We start from the raw sequence: 14,526 nt of genomic DNA, 5'->3' as shown, positions 1-14,526 counted from the left end.
TATGACAATCACTAAGAATATATATATATATATATATATATATATATATAGGCGATATAGCAGTTATAATCAAAGTAATTTAAAACAATAGTAAGGCGGTAGAACTAGCCAAGCAATATATATATGAAAGCAATAAAAATTTAGATCCGTCCAAGATGACGGTAGCAACAAATAGTGTAATGAACAAAAAATTGAAAATACTTATTATTGAAAGTAAAATAAACACTTACAGTAGTAGTAGTTACAAGATCTCAACAGTTACAAAACTTGTTCTAGTCCTAATACAAGATTGTGAGGTAGTAGGAAATAGTGGTAATAGAAGCAAAGAACTTTCTCTCAAAGAAGGCTTCTAAGGGAAGAAGTTCTAAGGAAAGAAAATTCTAAAATAAAAGCTTGTTTTAATATAAGGGACAATCCCCCTTAAATAGGCAAAATTGGAGTGAACAGTGTCATGAACAGTAATGGATGAACAGTATCGGGTGAACAGTGACAAATGAATAGTGATAAATGAATAATAAAAGTGAATTTTTTTTCTTTTTGACTCAAGATTATGGGGAATCATCCGTAGAGATCAGCAAGAGGCCTACAAATTTATGGTCTGTGCCATATATATATATATATATAATGTTAGATTTTGCTAATATATACTCTAAGGACACACAATAATTAATCACTTTTAGAAATATTTTCTCCAAAATTTAAAAAGTATTAACAACTTTTTCCTTTCCTGAAAAAATGTTTACAAAATATTTAATTCATTAACCTAGTGTGGTTTAGGATCTTGTATTGGAGGAGGGACTGATGAGGGGACATTTCGTTCGGATGCTGCCTCACCTTTTAGTTGGCATCTTGCAAAATATTATCACTAATGATAAGAATATAAAAACTAACAAAATATATTCTATAAACTATTTTAAATACATAACAGTCCACTTCTAAAAATGATCAAAATAAATGACACTCTACTCCTTTTTCTGAATGGGAGCAGAATGTCATTTATTAAAAATTAGGTATTACTGTATTAGCTAATTTCACTACACGTCGAAGGTGTCAATGTAAGGTATAATTTTCTTTTTCTTGTTCCTCTCTTTTTATTCTAAGATAATTGAACTTTCTTATTGCTAATAATAACTATTGTTTGCTGGATTAATGTTATCATTATCTTCCCGCCCACAGGCCACAGGGAGCCTGAGATATGAAAAATAAAAGCTTACACAGACTCAGTCCAATCCAACACTCGTACTCCATTCCTTTTCAAAATAAAAGCTTACACAAACTCGATCCAACACTTGCACCCCATTCCTTTTCCTAACTCAGTTTGAAGGCATTATAATATATGATAAGATCATGTGTATTGAGCTATATGCCCGTTCCCATGAAGGCATTACTTCTGCTATAGGACCACAGCTGTGATTGAGCTAAATGAGCTGCTGGCTGCTGTGTGCTTAGCAGAGTCCTAGGACTGATAGGAGCAATTAGTTACTGTCATACCAGCTGGCCAGCTGCCATGTGCCCAATTCTAATTAGACTGTTGGAGTTGGTTGATAGTAATAGAGAATAAGTCACTTGTTATGAGGTTGTACACCAGCATGCCTATCATAAATGTCTGCTTTCCTTTGTAATAGGATGTTATGGAAATGGTAAGCCAATTGTTCCTTCTCTAATTCTTATGAATCTCACTTAATCCCCATTTTTCATCTAGGAAGCCTGGTTCCCTCGAAGAACCATAGCCAGAACTCACTCAAGCATTAAAGAACCAGAAGGTTTTTATCATAATAAAGCTTCATCTATTCAAATTACTAACAGATGTAGATAACTTAGTGCCACTTAGTCATTTACAGTGTCTTACATAGAGATGCAGAAAATAAAATGAAGTCTTACACAATGGTTGGCACATATCATACATGGGGCCTCACATATAAATACTGAATATAAAATGCTTGCTTGGAGTTTAGGAATGAAGAAAAACCATGGCTTGGACAATTTTAGAGCCTAGAGGAAGTGGACGATCAGTGCCCATATAGGATAGACCAACAAAACAATAAGTCCAACAGTGTTTGAAATTCCATGGGTTTGTGTAAAGGAATTTCTGAATCCACCAGATGCTCGAATATGCTCTTGCAATAGGTAACAACCAATGATAAGGCATATCAACAAATTAACCCAACTGTCCCTCAAGGTGTCTGCAAAGAAGCTAGGAGCCACAACCAGAAGAAGAATAAGAGAAGCTGGCATCTCCAGCCAATCTGCAGAGTCATCAATTAACAGGATTATAAGAAGGCACTAAACCATTACTATAACATAGTTAAAGCAACATAGTCGGCTAACACAAGCAAACTTTAGCTTTGTTCTGTCTTTGTACAATTGATGTACAGAAAGACAACAAAGGTGTGTGCCTTCTTTGCCATCTTCATGTGAGCAGTTAGAATGATTTACTTTCTAATAAATTGTTTGATACTGCTTAGCAAAGAGAAATCAATTCATTGTGAATAGAAAGTATATAACTATTAACTTTTTTTTCAGCTAACTTGCAAAATTGGAATGGACATAATGAGTCCAGTTTCAACTGATTGATTTTTTTACACAATGTCACGCACAACTTATTATTCAGAATCTCTGAGAATAAACACCCAAACCTTAATAAATCAAATTCAACACTGGTAACTAGAAATTACAATTGCACTAGTGAATCTGTCATTATAACTTTCAAGCAAAGGTGGACAGAGAAGAAGAAGAAGAAGGGAATGGCACAGCACATACCTGGGAAGTGTCGTGGGATGAAAAGCCTTAGTATAATTGCAATGAAAGCAATCCATCTCCCCACCTCACCTCTGAATGATTTTGTAGTAAAAATTTTTAAAAGTAAAGTTCAGCAGAAGTCAGAAAAGAAAATTTAAACAAGAAAAATGATTAAAAAGAGTAGGTGCACCCAGTAGGAATTATCACCTAAAAAAATTGAACAGCACGGTAGGAAGACTGAAGAAAATGTAAGGAACCAAAAGTGAAGTCAACATGTTTGTTCTCCAATTGGTTCGATCCAATATCAACAAATAACTGTATTGAAAATTGAAAAAAAAAAATGTTGTTAATTCACAAAATATGACAATTAGAAGAACAGAACATGATACACTTTGGAATTTTAGTACACTAAAGAATAAGCCATCCATTTGTTTCAATAGCATCAGGGTTAATATCTGCCACAACTATTTGCAGGAGATGCAAGTTTAGATTGTTCATACAAATATAAGACATTCAATAATTACCATTAACATAAAAGTCCTAAACTGAATCTTATTGGATTCACTCTGAATATTGTTGTTAGTTCTGTTCATCATAAACTTATATCTTTCTGGGTATGTATTTTTTATTTGAAAGGGAGAGGGGAGTTAAGAATTGTTCTTTATACCATATGGTCCATATCTCTTTCCACTGATACCCTTGAAAGAAAATAATCAGAAGTACACTTGAAAAGCTTGATACCTTATTGCCTTGCGGTATGCCTGCAGATAAGTGAAATACTGAAAGAGTTTCTGATCTGGCTGTCTAGATCATTTAACAACTTATATAGTTCATAGTTTTTTTTTTTTCCCGAGAATATATAGTTCATAAATAGTTGCTAAGGCAATCATATAACACTCCAAATCATGAGTCCTTCCTCATCATGCTTGAGTTCTCACTCATACCATTTAACCGATTACTGATATAATCGGGACATTTTGTACATAACTTGGCATACCATACTGTCAAATTTATGAGTCCTGTTTGATGAATCAAAATTAATTCATATGGGCTCGTGCCAATCATCTAACAATCTCGGTATTATGAGATCTCACCAAAAGGGCTTCACTAAAAATGAAGTAATATGATTCAAAGATATGTAATAGAGGTAGGTGCAAATAGATTCCCATGACCATGAGTTGTGGGATATTGAACAAAATAACAAACAATATACGTCTGTGCCTCACAAGTGTGTCAAATACCAGGGTCTACATTTTCACAAAGTAATTCAGACACAACACAACCATGATTTGAATTGGGTTTGAATTGCCCATATATGATTTAAAAAGTTCCGTTTCATCCATCTAAAATCTATTTATATTTGCTTTAGGTTCGTAAGTCTAATATATTGAGCTTATAATAAGATCAAAATTTTTGTCTACATATATGAATTTAAACGATTTGGGGCTCAGAACATATTAAAGAACGAGACCTCGTGTGTGTAATAGGCAAAGTTTTACACTAAAGCACAGCTCTAAAGCACAATTAACAAAATATTATGCCGAATATGTGTACAAAAACGATAAGGAAGATAAGCAGTAAACGGAGCACAGTTTGACTTTGACAATAAGAAAATCAACAAAACATCAGTCTCAAAAATTTTAATTGAAAATCAATAAAAGTTAGCACTTTCCACATGGGAATATTCCATTCATAGAAACAAAAAATAGTGTCACTTTCCCATTTCTATGCATAATGACGCAACTCTTAATATATTCACATCCAAAACACTAAAAAAAACATCAATTACTACCAAACAACGGGAAAGATATAAGAAAAGAACTAACTACAAAAATCGAAATATATAAAAAGAAAGTACTCACATAGCAGCAAAGGAAGCGACCCATTTGAGAAAAGAGGTCCCAAAGCTGAGGCCACCAAGCTTAGTGGCATGATTGATAAGTCTCTTAGCAGCAATCTTGAACTCATCGATATCAGAGTTGATGAGATCCTGAGTGGCTGGATCAGTTTTCATAGCCAAATACTCATTCCTCCCCATTCTCTGCTTCTTCTTCTTCTTTTTCTTTCAGATCTAAACCCACTACAAAAATAGAGGAATTTGAAGACCAAAGTGGGAATGAGAAGCAGATATAGATATATAGCAAGAAGGCAAGTCACACATAAGTGGCCAAAGACTTTAATTAGAAAAAAGACAGCAGGATTATGAAGCAGCTTAGTTGGCTACATGTCAATCTAATGGATGGAATTTACGTCAATTCGGGTTGGGGGGACAATTTTAACTGTGGGGGACCTACTTGGGCGTTGTTTTAAGCTCAAGTCAGTTAGGGCCATGGAATCTAAAATGTTCCAATGTTCTCTCTAATCTATTCTGTCTGACTGCTTCCTATCTATGCTTTCGCCACTTTCGGATCACTGACTCACTGTCCACGAGGCACTGTTACTTTCAGTGTCATCTCTTTGCTTACGTGTATTTCATGATAGAGTGAAACGTGTTTGTCCGTTTCATCACATGCATTGTCGGCCGGCCCAATTTTTTAGAGCTATTGAGCCCAATGCTAGTTTTAATTTCTACTTTAATTGGTCTAGTACAAGTAGCCTAGTTCGACTTAAATTGTCAGCCCAATTCATGATCTCGGTAATGCATGTTGTGTGGGGTCAAACCTCTTATCTCGGGGTATGAGTCTAAACCGTAACAACTAATTTGTAAAGATTGGTTGAGGACTTAACTAAATGATGGATAAATCTTGATTGAACAATAACAAAAAAACACTAAATATAAAATAAGTAGGAATCTTATCATTAATAACCGCTATTAGAAAGATCAAGAGGGGTTACAAAGGTATTGAGTTATACTCAGTATTTTCTTAGCTTTGATCTTAACACTCTCTCTTAGTTCTTTTCTAAGCTTTTTTTGGATCCCCCATCCCCATTTTTACCCTTGGAGGCACTGTCCACTTGTTGGGATGATATTAAGTGGGAAAGATACTTGTCTCATCCCCCTTTTTTTTGAGGCAGAAATGGGTGGTGGTCAGCATGGATGGAGCTATATATTGACTAGGGGGCAATGGCCTCCCCAAATTTTTAAAAAAAAATATTAGTAAATTAATAGGTATTAATTTTAGCAATTTTGTTCAATAAAATTACACTTTGCCCCCCTTAACAATGTCGTCAATTCCTTTAAGAGCAATGTTATAGCTACAAACTTTTTTACAACATTTTCACAAACTATTGAGGTAGCAAATTCTTATTGGTTCACACACTTGCATCACTTTTTACTTACCAATAATCACTCACCACATTAGTAATTTGAAAAAAAAAATTGTTGTTTTTAGCATTTTCCACCTTTTAAAGGCCTTAAAAATTAATAGATTAAATTAAAAACAAAATATGAAAGCCCAAAAAAATTGGATCAACAACAAAAATTACCAATAATAAAGTTAAAAAAATATTAAACTCAATCAATCTATTTTACCCAAAACAAACAACTTGGCTATTTAAAAAGTTTTAAACAAAAATCCTTAGTGGTAAAGTAATAAAGCCAAAGGCTAGAGCTGCCGCACATAGATAGTAGCAGAGCCGCCACCTAACTCAGTAACCCTAAATTTTGGCTCCATCTCTGGTGGTCAAACTATTGAGCATTGTTTTGGTGTGTCATTCAACTATTAATGCAACATTGCTAGTAGGTGAAATGAATTTAATGCGGTGAGGGTGATTGCTTTCTCCAAAAGCATCCTTCTTCAAACCTGTTGGATTGCTTGTTGTTCGGCCCACACGATCCTTTACCTACATTCTCAGTGATAGATGAGTCTTGACACATCGCCAAGGAGGGAAAACTCCTAGGTCATATTTAGAGGGGTGGATCCTTGTCGGATATTTCCTTCCTAGGACTTGCAATAGTTGTCACCTCTCTTCTCTAAAACTGGACCTCATGGAGGGATTTGGGGCCCGTTTTGATTAGGCCCGTCCTCATTGGTCCAAGTCTTCCTTCTTGTTTTGGACTTTTGGGCCAAGAGGCCCAGGCCCAATTACAAGCAAAAGTAGAAGAGAAAAATAGCTGTTCTAAATTCATAGAATCGTAATTGATTTAAATCACGTTTTTTTTCTTTCTTCTTCTTTTGTTGTGTACAATTTTTTTGAAACATTCTTTTGTTGTTAAAAACTGGCTTGCACATCTGCTAATATCTTCCTATTGGAAGGGTAATTAAAGGTACATATGTGCTAGAGTTCCTTTTTCGGTTTCAATATAATGGTGGGTCACCTACTCAACTTCCAAATATCACCTTTTACTTTGGTAGAGCTGGAACTAAATAAATAGCATTAACAAGCATAAACTGTAAGAGTACTTGACAGTGGAAGCTACCTAGTGGAGTAACAGCAATACGTGAGAAACTCAGATTGGGTAGCATAGCAACTTTCAATCTGTAAGTACATCTGCGCATTAATTAGTCTTCCCAAAGGGAGTTGCTAGATAGAAGAGGATCAATCTCTTTTCTTTAACGGTACTATAACATTAATTATAGTAGAACCTTGGCTAACTTTATGTGGGCTTTGTAAGTGCAAGCATTCGGGTGATAGTCCTGTATACAACCATACATATAATAAACTCATCCACTCACTTTGTACATGCAATAATTCTCTTTATTATTTATTTGTTTTTTTTTTTTAGTGTTATAATGTTGAAAAGTGATACATAAATAACCATGTGCATTTTGTTTTTTAGAGAAAGATATAAGGTAATGTGCAATAATGTTTAAAAATGAGATAGATAGTATCTAAGTTTTAAGTTGAATGGAGAAGATAAAATGAAAAACCTAAAACTTAGGAATAGTAAATTACTTTTTTAACCAGTTTGTATTTTTTAATCTAGAATTATTTAACTAAAAGATAGAAGTAATTTAGAGAGTTTAAGAATTTGTGTAAGGGTATTTTAGTACACAAAAAGTTGAAACCCAAACAGGAAATCATGTTATTAATAGTATAGATAATTATATATAAGTGTTAGATGTATTATAGTTTAAGTGGCCTAAACTAACTGTAGTCCAATGTACTTGTTAAATAAGCATATTAACCTTAGGTTTAGTCTACACTTAGCTTAGGATTAGTCAAGTATTCTCTAGTATATAAACTCTACATTGAGTTCATTGTAACACAAATGCTTAATATCAATGTGTATCTATTAAGAGTTTTTTCATTATGAACGTAGGTTGTTAGGTAGAGCCACGTAAACCTTTAATGCATGCCCTCTCTTTCATGCTTCCGCTCATCATTCAATCATCAAACACAGTCACACAACAACTTTCACAATAAGTGTGTTGTAGTATGATAAAATCAATAAAATATAGCTATATTTGAACCGTATGTGACTGTACATGTATAAACATTGCTCTCTATGCTCTTTCAAATTGGGGCCTAGCAAAGAACATGATGTAGGGCCAAATCCAAATTAACAATGTTAAATTCCAAATAACTACCCTGAGGTTTGGTTTAATGTCAAGCACATCCATGATAATTAAAAAGCAGTCATTTTAGTCCTTAATCACAAACGCTGTTACAAGCATTTGTTCACTCGTCATAAAACAAAATCTGCACAACTGCCTTTTTTTTTTTTTTTTCATTTCAAAGACTGCATGTTCAAAAAGGTACCCCGCACCATCTGTTTTCGTCAGCCCAAAATCATCACATTTTAGTCCAACACGTTTACATCATTTTTTGCTCTTCCAAAGAGCAACAAGAGCTCTTAATATAAACTAAAAGAAAGTAACCCAAATCATTTGGTTCAATGGCTCTTTTCAGTCTTCATCAGAGTTAGAATTTAGACTTTCATTCAAAAATAATTTTAAGACTGAGAAAGAGAAAAATGGCTCCTATTCAAGTTTTAATCTGAAGAGAGGTACAAATTAGTTCTCTTGATATCAAAATATAGCTAAAATTCTTGTGATGGAAGAAGTATTAATAACTTGAAAAATATTTGATTTAGCTTTTGTTCTGGTTTCTTTTGTAAGTTGTGCTTTTAGCTTCTTGGCTCTTTTCTTGGTAATTTTTGACTCTTTTGGTATGTAATCTTGGATTTTTTTTTTTTCCCTCTAAGTTATAGTTTTTGGTATATAAAGAACTTAATCTTTATGGAAATTAAAGGATTAACACTAAAAATAAATTAGGATCAACTAAGGAATCTTGCATCCTTAACCTTAACAGAATTTTTTTTGCATAAATGGTTTTTTTGATGATTTTATTCCAATAAACTACTACTACTTTTATTCAAAATAATCCCTGCTGTAAGGACTCAATTTGTATCGATCCCAAACTCGTATTGGGTTTGAACGCTAAAGGCCTAAACAATAAATTTATAGAGCGTGGATATAAAAGAACTAGATTAACTTCAGAAGAAAAACGATTAAACTTAACGTTTCTAGATGGATTAATACAAATATTACTATCAATTTATCCTTGAAACAAGCTAAGTTCTTTATTTCGTAGGATTTTCTTCTAAGCATCAATTGTTTAGAAGTTCTGATTTGCTTCCTCAATGCATTCTTCCATGTTATATATTGCCCTCTTGGTGTCATCTTCACCACACACGTGTAGGTTGGATTCGGGGGATCCCTTCCTGTCCTATCCAACACTTCCTGGAACCTTCAACCAGCAGCTGTAAGGCTGCTTCATCACTGTTCAGGCATCACCTCCACATTAATGCGGCCAGAGAGTTGGTTGAGAGGCAATTAATGCGGATGCAGCAGTTGTTAAAGATATTTGTTTATCTTTTCTTTCTTACCCTTGGCCCCATGTCCCACCTTTAGTGGTAATGTAGCTTCGAAGTGTGTTTGTGACAATACGGCGTTCAGGTCGTCCTCGGACACATATTACCGAGAAGGATTTTGTCCTCGGTCGAATACTGGACCCATCTCATATGATATCTACTCCTCTTTTCATTTGGTTCCCCTTATAACCTTATGTGGGCTTCCTCGGATGGTTTAAAATCCTCGGATGGGCCACAGGCCCAGTTAACACGGTTTTAATAATTATTGATTAACTGGCCCCCACACCTGCATTTTGGGAACAACTTATCTTAATAAAAATCAAAGAGCTCCATTAGCCATTACAATCCTATTGAGGATATTTTAGAATCAAAGTTTATTCATCATGAATAACAAATGATACTCTAAATGATATCATTTAAGTATTTATTTTATTTAGCACATTTTTTACTTTGGTTGCCAGGATCCTTGTTTTTTTTTTTTTTTTTTTTTTTTTTGCAAACTATGTTTTATAGATATTAATGGCAGTAACACCAACTCTGTTTTCTTTGCTTGTCCATCAAGGTCCAACAACATCCAACAACATCGATCATTCATGATGTTGATAGGAATTGGTATTCTATATGGATATGCGTCAAGATGCATTAGAGACTGCACTTGTGTATATATCTAACTAATTCATCACACGTGATTTGCTAGACCGTTTGCATTTCAATTGAGTTTGTTTGGATTATTATCAAATAATGGGTCCCATAGCTAGACTAAAATGGACTAAAACTAGAAAACACTTGCATTTGCAAAATGCATTTAGGCTGGTGGGAGCGGATGAGTGTGGGGTACCCTTTTTGAACATTTCAATCTTGGAAATGGAAAAATTGTTGTGCATATTTTGTTTTAGGTGGAATGAACAAACAGCTTGTAATGATGTTTGTGTTTAAGGACTAAAATGGTTACTTTTTAATTGTCTTGGATATATTTAGCACTACTCCAAACCTCAATATAATTACTTGGAATTTACTCAATTAACAAATGACATAGTGTGTAGGTCCTTTTTGGACGGTGCCCAAGCCCAAGTAGAAACAAGGACCCCGGGCCTTTTACGAACCAAATGGTGCACAGAACACGAATCCTACAACACATACATGCTAGCAAACAAGAAAAATATGCATTGAACAACAAGAAACAGTAAATGGGCAATGTGGTAAAGAATAATACAAAATAAAACGTTAGGGGGACCTTAAGACAATGTGAAATATTCCATTACTTTCTTAATTGTGTAATATATTATGCTCACTAGGATGTGTTACAAGATCCAAATAAGTTCAAAAATACAAACTTAGATGGCTCTTTAAGCCTCTAAGGCTTGCAAAGTTTGAATCTTTTTAAATTCGAGTGTGTTCTCTAGTAACTGTTTGATGATACTAGGCGGTAGTTCCCTCTCTTTTCTTTCCTTTTTTGAATTCTAACAAAGTTTTCTCAATGATTCTATTCTAATTCATTGTTGCTGAATGCCCTTCACTATTGGTTGTTTCCCCTTTTTATAGTGTCATCCTAGGGTTCCCGGAGTACCACTGATTCCCTCCATTTGCTCTCCTGGGTTCCAGAACCAATGTTGTGTCAGCAACATTGGTGGCTAGCCCCTTCCTCATTCCTCATTATTTTCTTCTTTTGGAGTTTCTTCCTTAAAAGCCTTCTGCTGTCTATCCGTTCTGGTACGTCTTAAAGAGCTGACCTTGGGTCTTTCTCCTTTCAAGGTTTCTAGTTCCCACCTTTTCAGACTCAACTTTTGACTACCTTTCCTTTTGTCATTTTTCCCAAGTGGGTTGATTCCTTCCTGCTAGGTTGAAAGTTTTTGAGCCATTTCCCTTCATGGTTCTTCTTTCTGGGTTCCTCGAGGCACCAATCCCTTGTTCATGAATTGTTGGTTCTCAAGCCTTCTGATTCCTTTCTACATCATTGTGTGGTTGATAGGGACATATTTGTTCTCGTTCCTTGTGTTTCTTGGCACCCCCTTTGAATTGTCTTAGTCCAACCCTAACTTTATTGCACGTCTCGAGGATCCCGAGCTCCTGGCAGTCCCTAGGTACCCCGGCCCAGTTCTTACCACTAGGCTCCCTAACAATTTTCTGACCTTGGTGGGTTGGCCTTTTATTCTTCCCTTCGTTTAATGAGTTCTAAGGCTTACCCATTCGTGACTTTGGGTTCCTCCTCAAAACCCTTAATGGATTTGGGCCTACCATCTTTTTCTTTATTGCAGGCTCAAGTATTTTATTTTTATAGAGTTTAATTCTCTATGCCACTTTAGGTCTTGGTGCAATATTGTGACTTTTTAGACCTCAACACATAGTTATGTTGATCAACAACTCAAAATGAAGGTATTTGAAAAGGGGAAATTTCTGTCAATGGATGGGGCAGCACGCAGCCAAAGCCTGAACGACCTGTGTAAACATATTATACCATCATGTGCATGATTGGAACATGGATTTATATACTGAGATGTACGGTTTCTTTTTAGTCATCACAATCTTGCTTTTTTCAGTATCGTCAAAAAGAGACTCATTGCTAGCTAAATAAATACGTGAGAAACTCAAAATGGGTAGCATAGCACCTTTCAATTTGCAAGAGCATCAGTATTGGAAAGGCTAAATGCCAAATGTAAGCTCCTTTTACCATTCAAGCCCAAAACACGCTCAGTAGTTGGAAGGCCATATGGGAAATGCTAAATTTTTTTTGGCATATAGTTACAGTACCATCTTAAATGTAAGATGGTACTATAGCTGAATGGTATATAAAAAAATAATTTTTTAATACTCTCTCCTCATTTTTAACCTGGGAATTTCTCTCTCATCTCTCATTATTTCTCTTCTTTTCTCTCTCTTCCTTCTCTCTTTCTCATTTGCTCTCTGCTCTCTTCTCAGACCCAAGACCCCGTGGCTTCCTCAACGGTGGAATCGGATGGGTCGGCGTGATGGCTTCGATGGCTCCGATGGGTTTGAATCGGAGCTCTGATGGCTCCGATAGTGATTCTGACGAGGCATTGGTGGTGGGTTTCTTTGGAGGTGTAGGTTTTGACAATGGTGGAGATCGTGGGTTTTGATGACGGTGGGTTGGTGGGCTGGGTTTGGATCGGTGTGAGAGCTCCGATGGGTTTGAATCGGAGCTTTGATGGCTTCGATCGTGATTCCGACGAGGCATCGGTGGTGGGTTTCTTTGGAGGTGTGGTGGGTTTCTTTTGCATGTTTGATTAGTCTTTTTTTTTTTTTTGGGTTTGAAACTCTTGGATTGTGTTCTGTTTTTGTTTGGTGTGAAGATGAAAGAAAATAAGAGAAGGTTCCAGGTTTTGTTGTTGTTTGTGAACTGTTTGGTTTCCTAGAAAGTTGAGGAAAAACAAAGAGAAAATGAAACTTATGAATCTTGATTCTTAATCTTTTTTGTCGTGGTTTTTCAAGAATGAAACAATTTGTTTCAAAAGAGTGATTACCTGTGTTTGTGTGTGTGTGGCTCTGTGTGTGTGGTGATGGGTTTGGATAGGTGTATCATGGGTCTCTATGTGTAGCTCTGTGTTGAAACCGGTGCTAGTCTGCTAGAGGTTGAGGGAGAAAGAGAGGAAAAGGAATAGAAAAAGAGAAATAGTAAAAAAAGAATATAATAGAATATTTAAATAAAATGGAGGAAAAAATAGAATTTTGGGATGTTAGGTATATTGTAAAATGGTATGGTATAATTGATAAAGTAGCTTTTTGGGATGGTAAAATAAGATGAGATAGCAAAACCGGTTGTGGATGCTCTAAGTACATCCGCGCATTAATTAGTCTCCCCAAAGGGTGTTGCTAGATAGAAGAGGATCAATCTCTTTTTTTAACGGTACTATATCATTAATTATAGTAGAAACTTGGCTAACTTTATGTGGGCTTTGTAAGTGCAAACATACGGGTGAAAGTTATCTATACCACTATATATTTACTAGACTCATCACATGTACTTTGTGTGTACAATAAATTTTTTGTTATTGATTTTGTTTTTTGGTTTAGTGTTATAATGTTGAAAAGCAATATATAAATAACTGTGTATATTTTGTTTTACAAAGAAATATATTAGGTAATGTGGAATAATATTCAAAATTAGATAGAGATAATGTCTTAAGTTTTAAGTTGAATAGAGAAGATAAAAGGAAAACCCTAAAACTTAGAAACAATAAATTACTCTTTTAACCAATTTATGTTTTTTAATTTAAAATTATTTAACTAAAAGATAGAGGTAGTTCAGAGAGTTTAAGAATTTGTGTGAGGGTATTTTAGTACGCAAAAAGTTGAAACCCAAACAGGGAATCATGTTATTAATAGTATAGATAATTATATATAAGTGTTAGATGTATTATAGTTTAAGTGACCTAAACCAATTGTAAGCCAATGTACTTGTTAAATAAGCATATTAACCTTAGGTTTAGTCTACACTTAGCTTAGGATTAGTCAAGTATTCTCCAGTATATAAACTTTACATTAAGTTCATTGTAACACAAATGCTTAATATCAATATGTATTCGTTAAGGGTTTTTTCGTTGTGAACGTAGGTTGTCAGGTTGAACCACGTAAACCTTTAATACATGCTTTCTCTTTTATGCTTCTACTCATTATTTAATCATCACATACAGTCACACAACTTTCATAGTAAGTGTGTTGTAGTATGATAAAATCAATAAAATATAGCTGTATTTGAACCGTATGTGACTGCACATTTATAAACATTGCTCTCTATGCTCTTTCAAATTGGCGCCTAGCAAAGAACATGATGTAGGGCCAGATCCAAATTAACAACGGTAAATTTTAGATAACTATCCTAAGATTTGGTAGAATTCCAAACACATCTAAGATAATTAGAAAGCAACCATTTTAGTCCTTAAACACAAATGTCATTACAAGCGTTTGTTCACTCCTCATAAAAATAAAATCTGCACACCATCTATTCTCACCAAGCCAAAATCAACACATTTTAGTCCAACATGTTCATTTTTTGCTCTTCCAAAGAGCAACAA

The 14,526-nt window shown here is 34.8% G+C and overlaps 1 protein-coding gene across 1 annotated transcript; it reads right to left on the bottom strand.

Annotated features, from left to right (window-relative positions):
* Positions 1-1,748: 1,748 nt before the first annotated feature.
* On the bottom strand, positions 1,749-5,104 carry LOC115950773 (cold-regulated 413 plasma membrane protein 2-like). The gene is made up of 4 exons (XM_031068014.1): positions 4,602-5,104; positions 2,947-3,054; positions 2,761-2,831; positions 1,749-2,246 (listed from the first exon to the last, which is right to left on the bottom strand). Exons 1-4 carry the CDS (start codon positions 4,775-4,777, stop codon positions 1,993-1,995), a joined length of 609 nt encoding a protein of 202 aa, XP_030923874.1. The 5' UTR covers positions 4,778-5,104; the 3' UTR covers positions 1,749-1,992.
* Positions 5,105-14,526: the final 9,422 nt, after the last annotated feature.

Source organism: Quercus lobata, chromosome 6 (genome assembly GCF_001633185.2).
Source record: "Quercus lobata isolate SW786 chromosome 6, ValleyOak3.0 Primary Assembly, whole genome shotgun sequence".
Classification (NCBI taxonomy): domain Eukaryota; kingdom Viridiplantae; phylum Streptophyta; class Magnoliopsida; order Fagales; family Fagaceae; genus Quercus; species Quercus lobata.
The sequence above is the reverse complement of the archived record's forward strand: the minus strand, read 5'-3'. Positions and strand labels throughout refer to the sequence as shown.

Coding starts and splice junctions, on each gene's coding strand:
- LOC115950773 (XM_031068014.1), bottom strand. CDS start 4,777: ATGGGGAGGAATGAGTATTTGGCTATGAAAACTGATCCAGCCACTCAG. Junction 3,055..4,601: donor GTCGCTTCCTTTGCTGCTAT/GTGAGTACTTTC, acceptor TTTTCAATACAG/TTATTTGTTGATATTGGATC. Junction 2,832..2,946: donor GTGCTGTTCAATTTTTTTAG/GTGATAATTCCT, acceptor AAAATCATTCAG/AGGTGAGGTGGGGAGATGGA.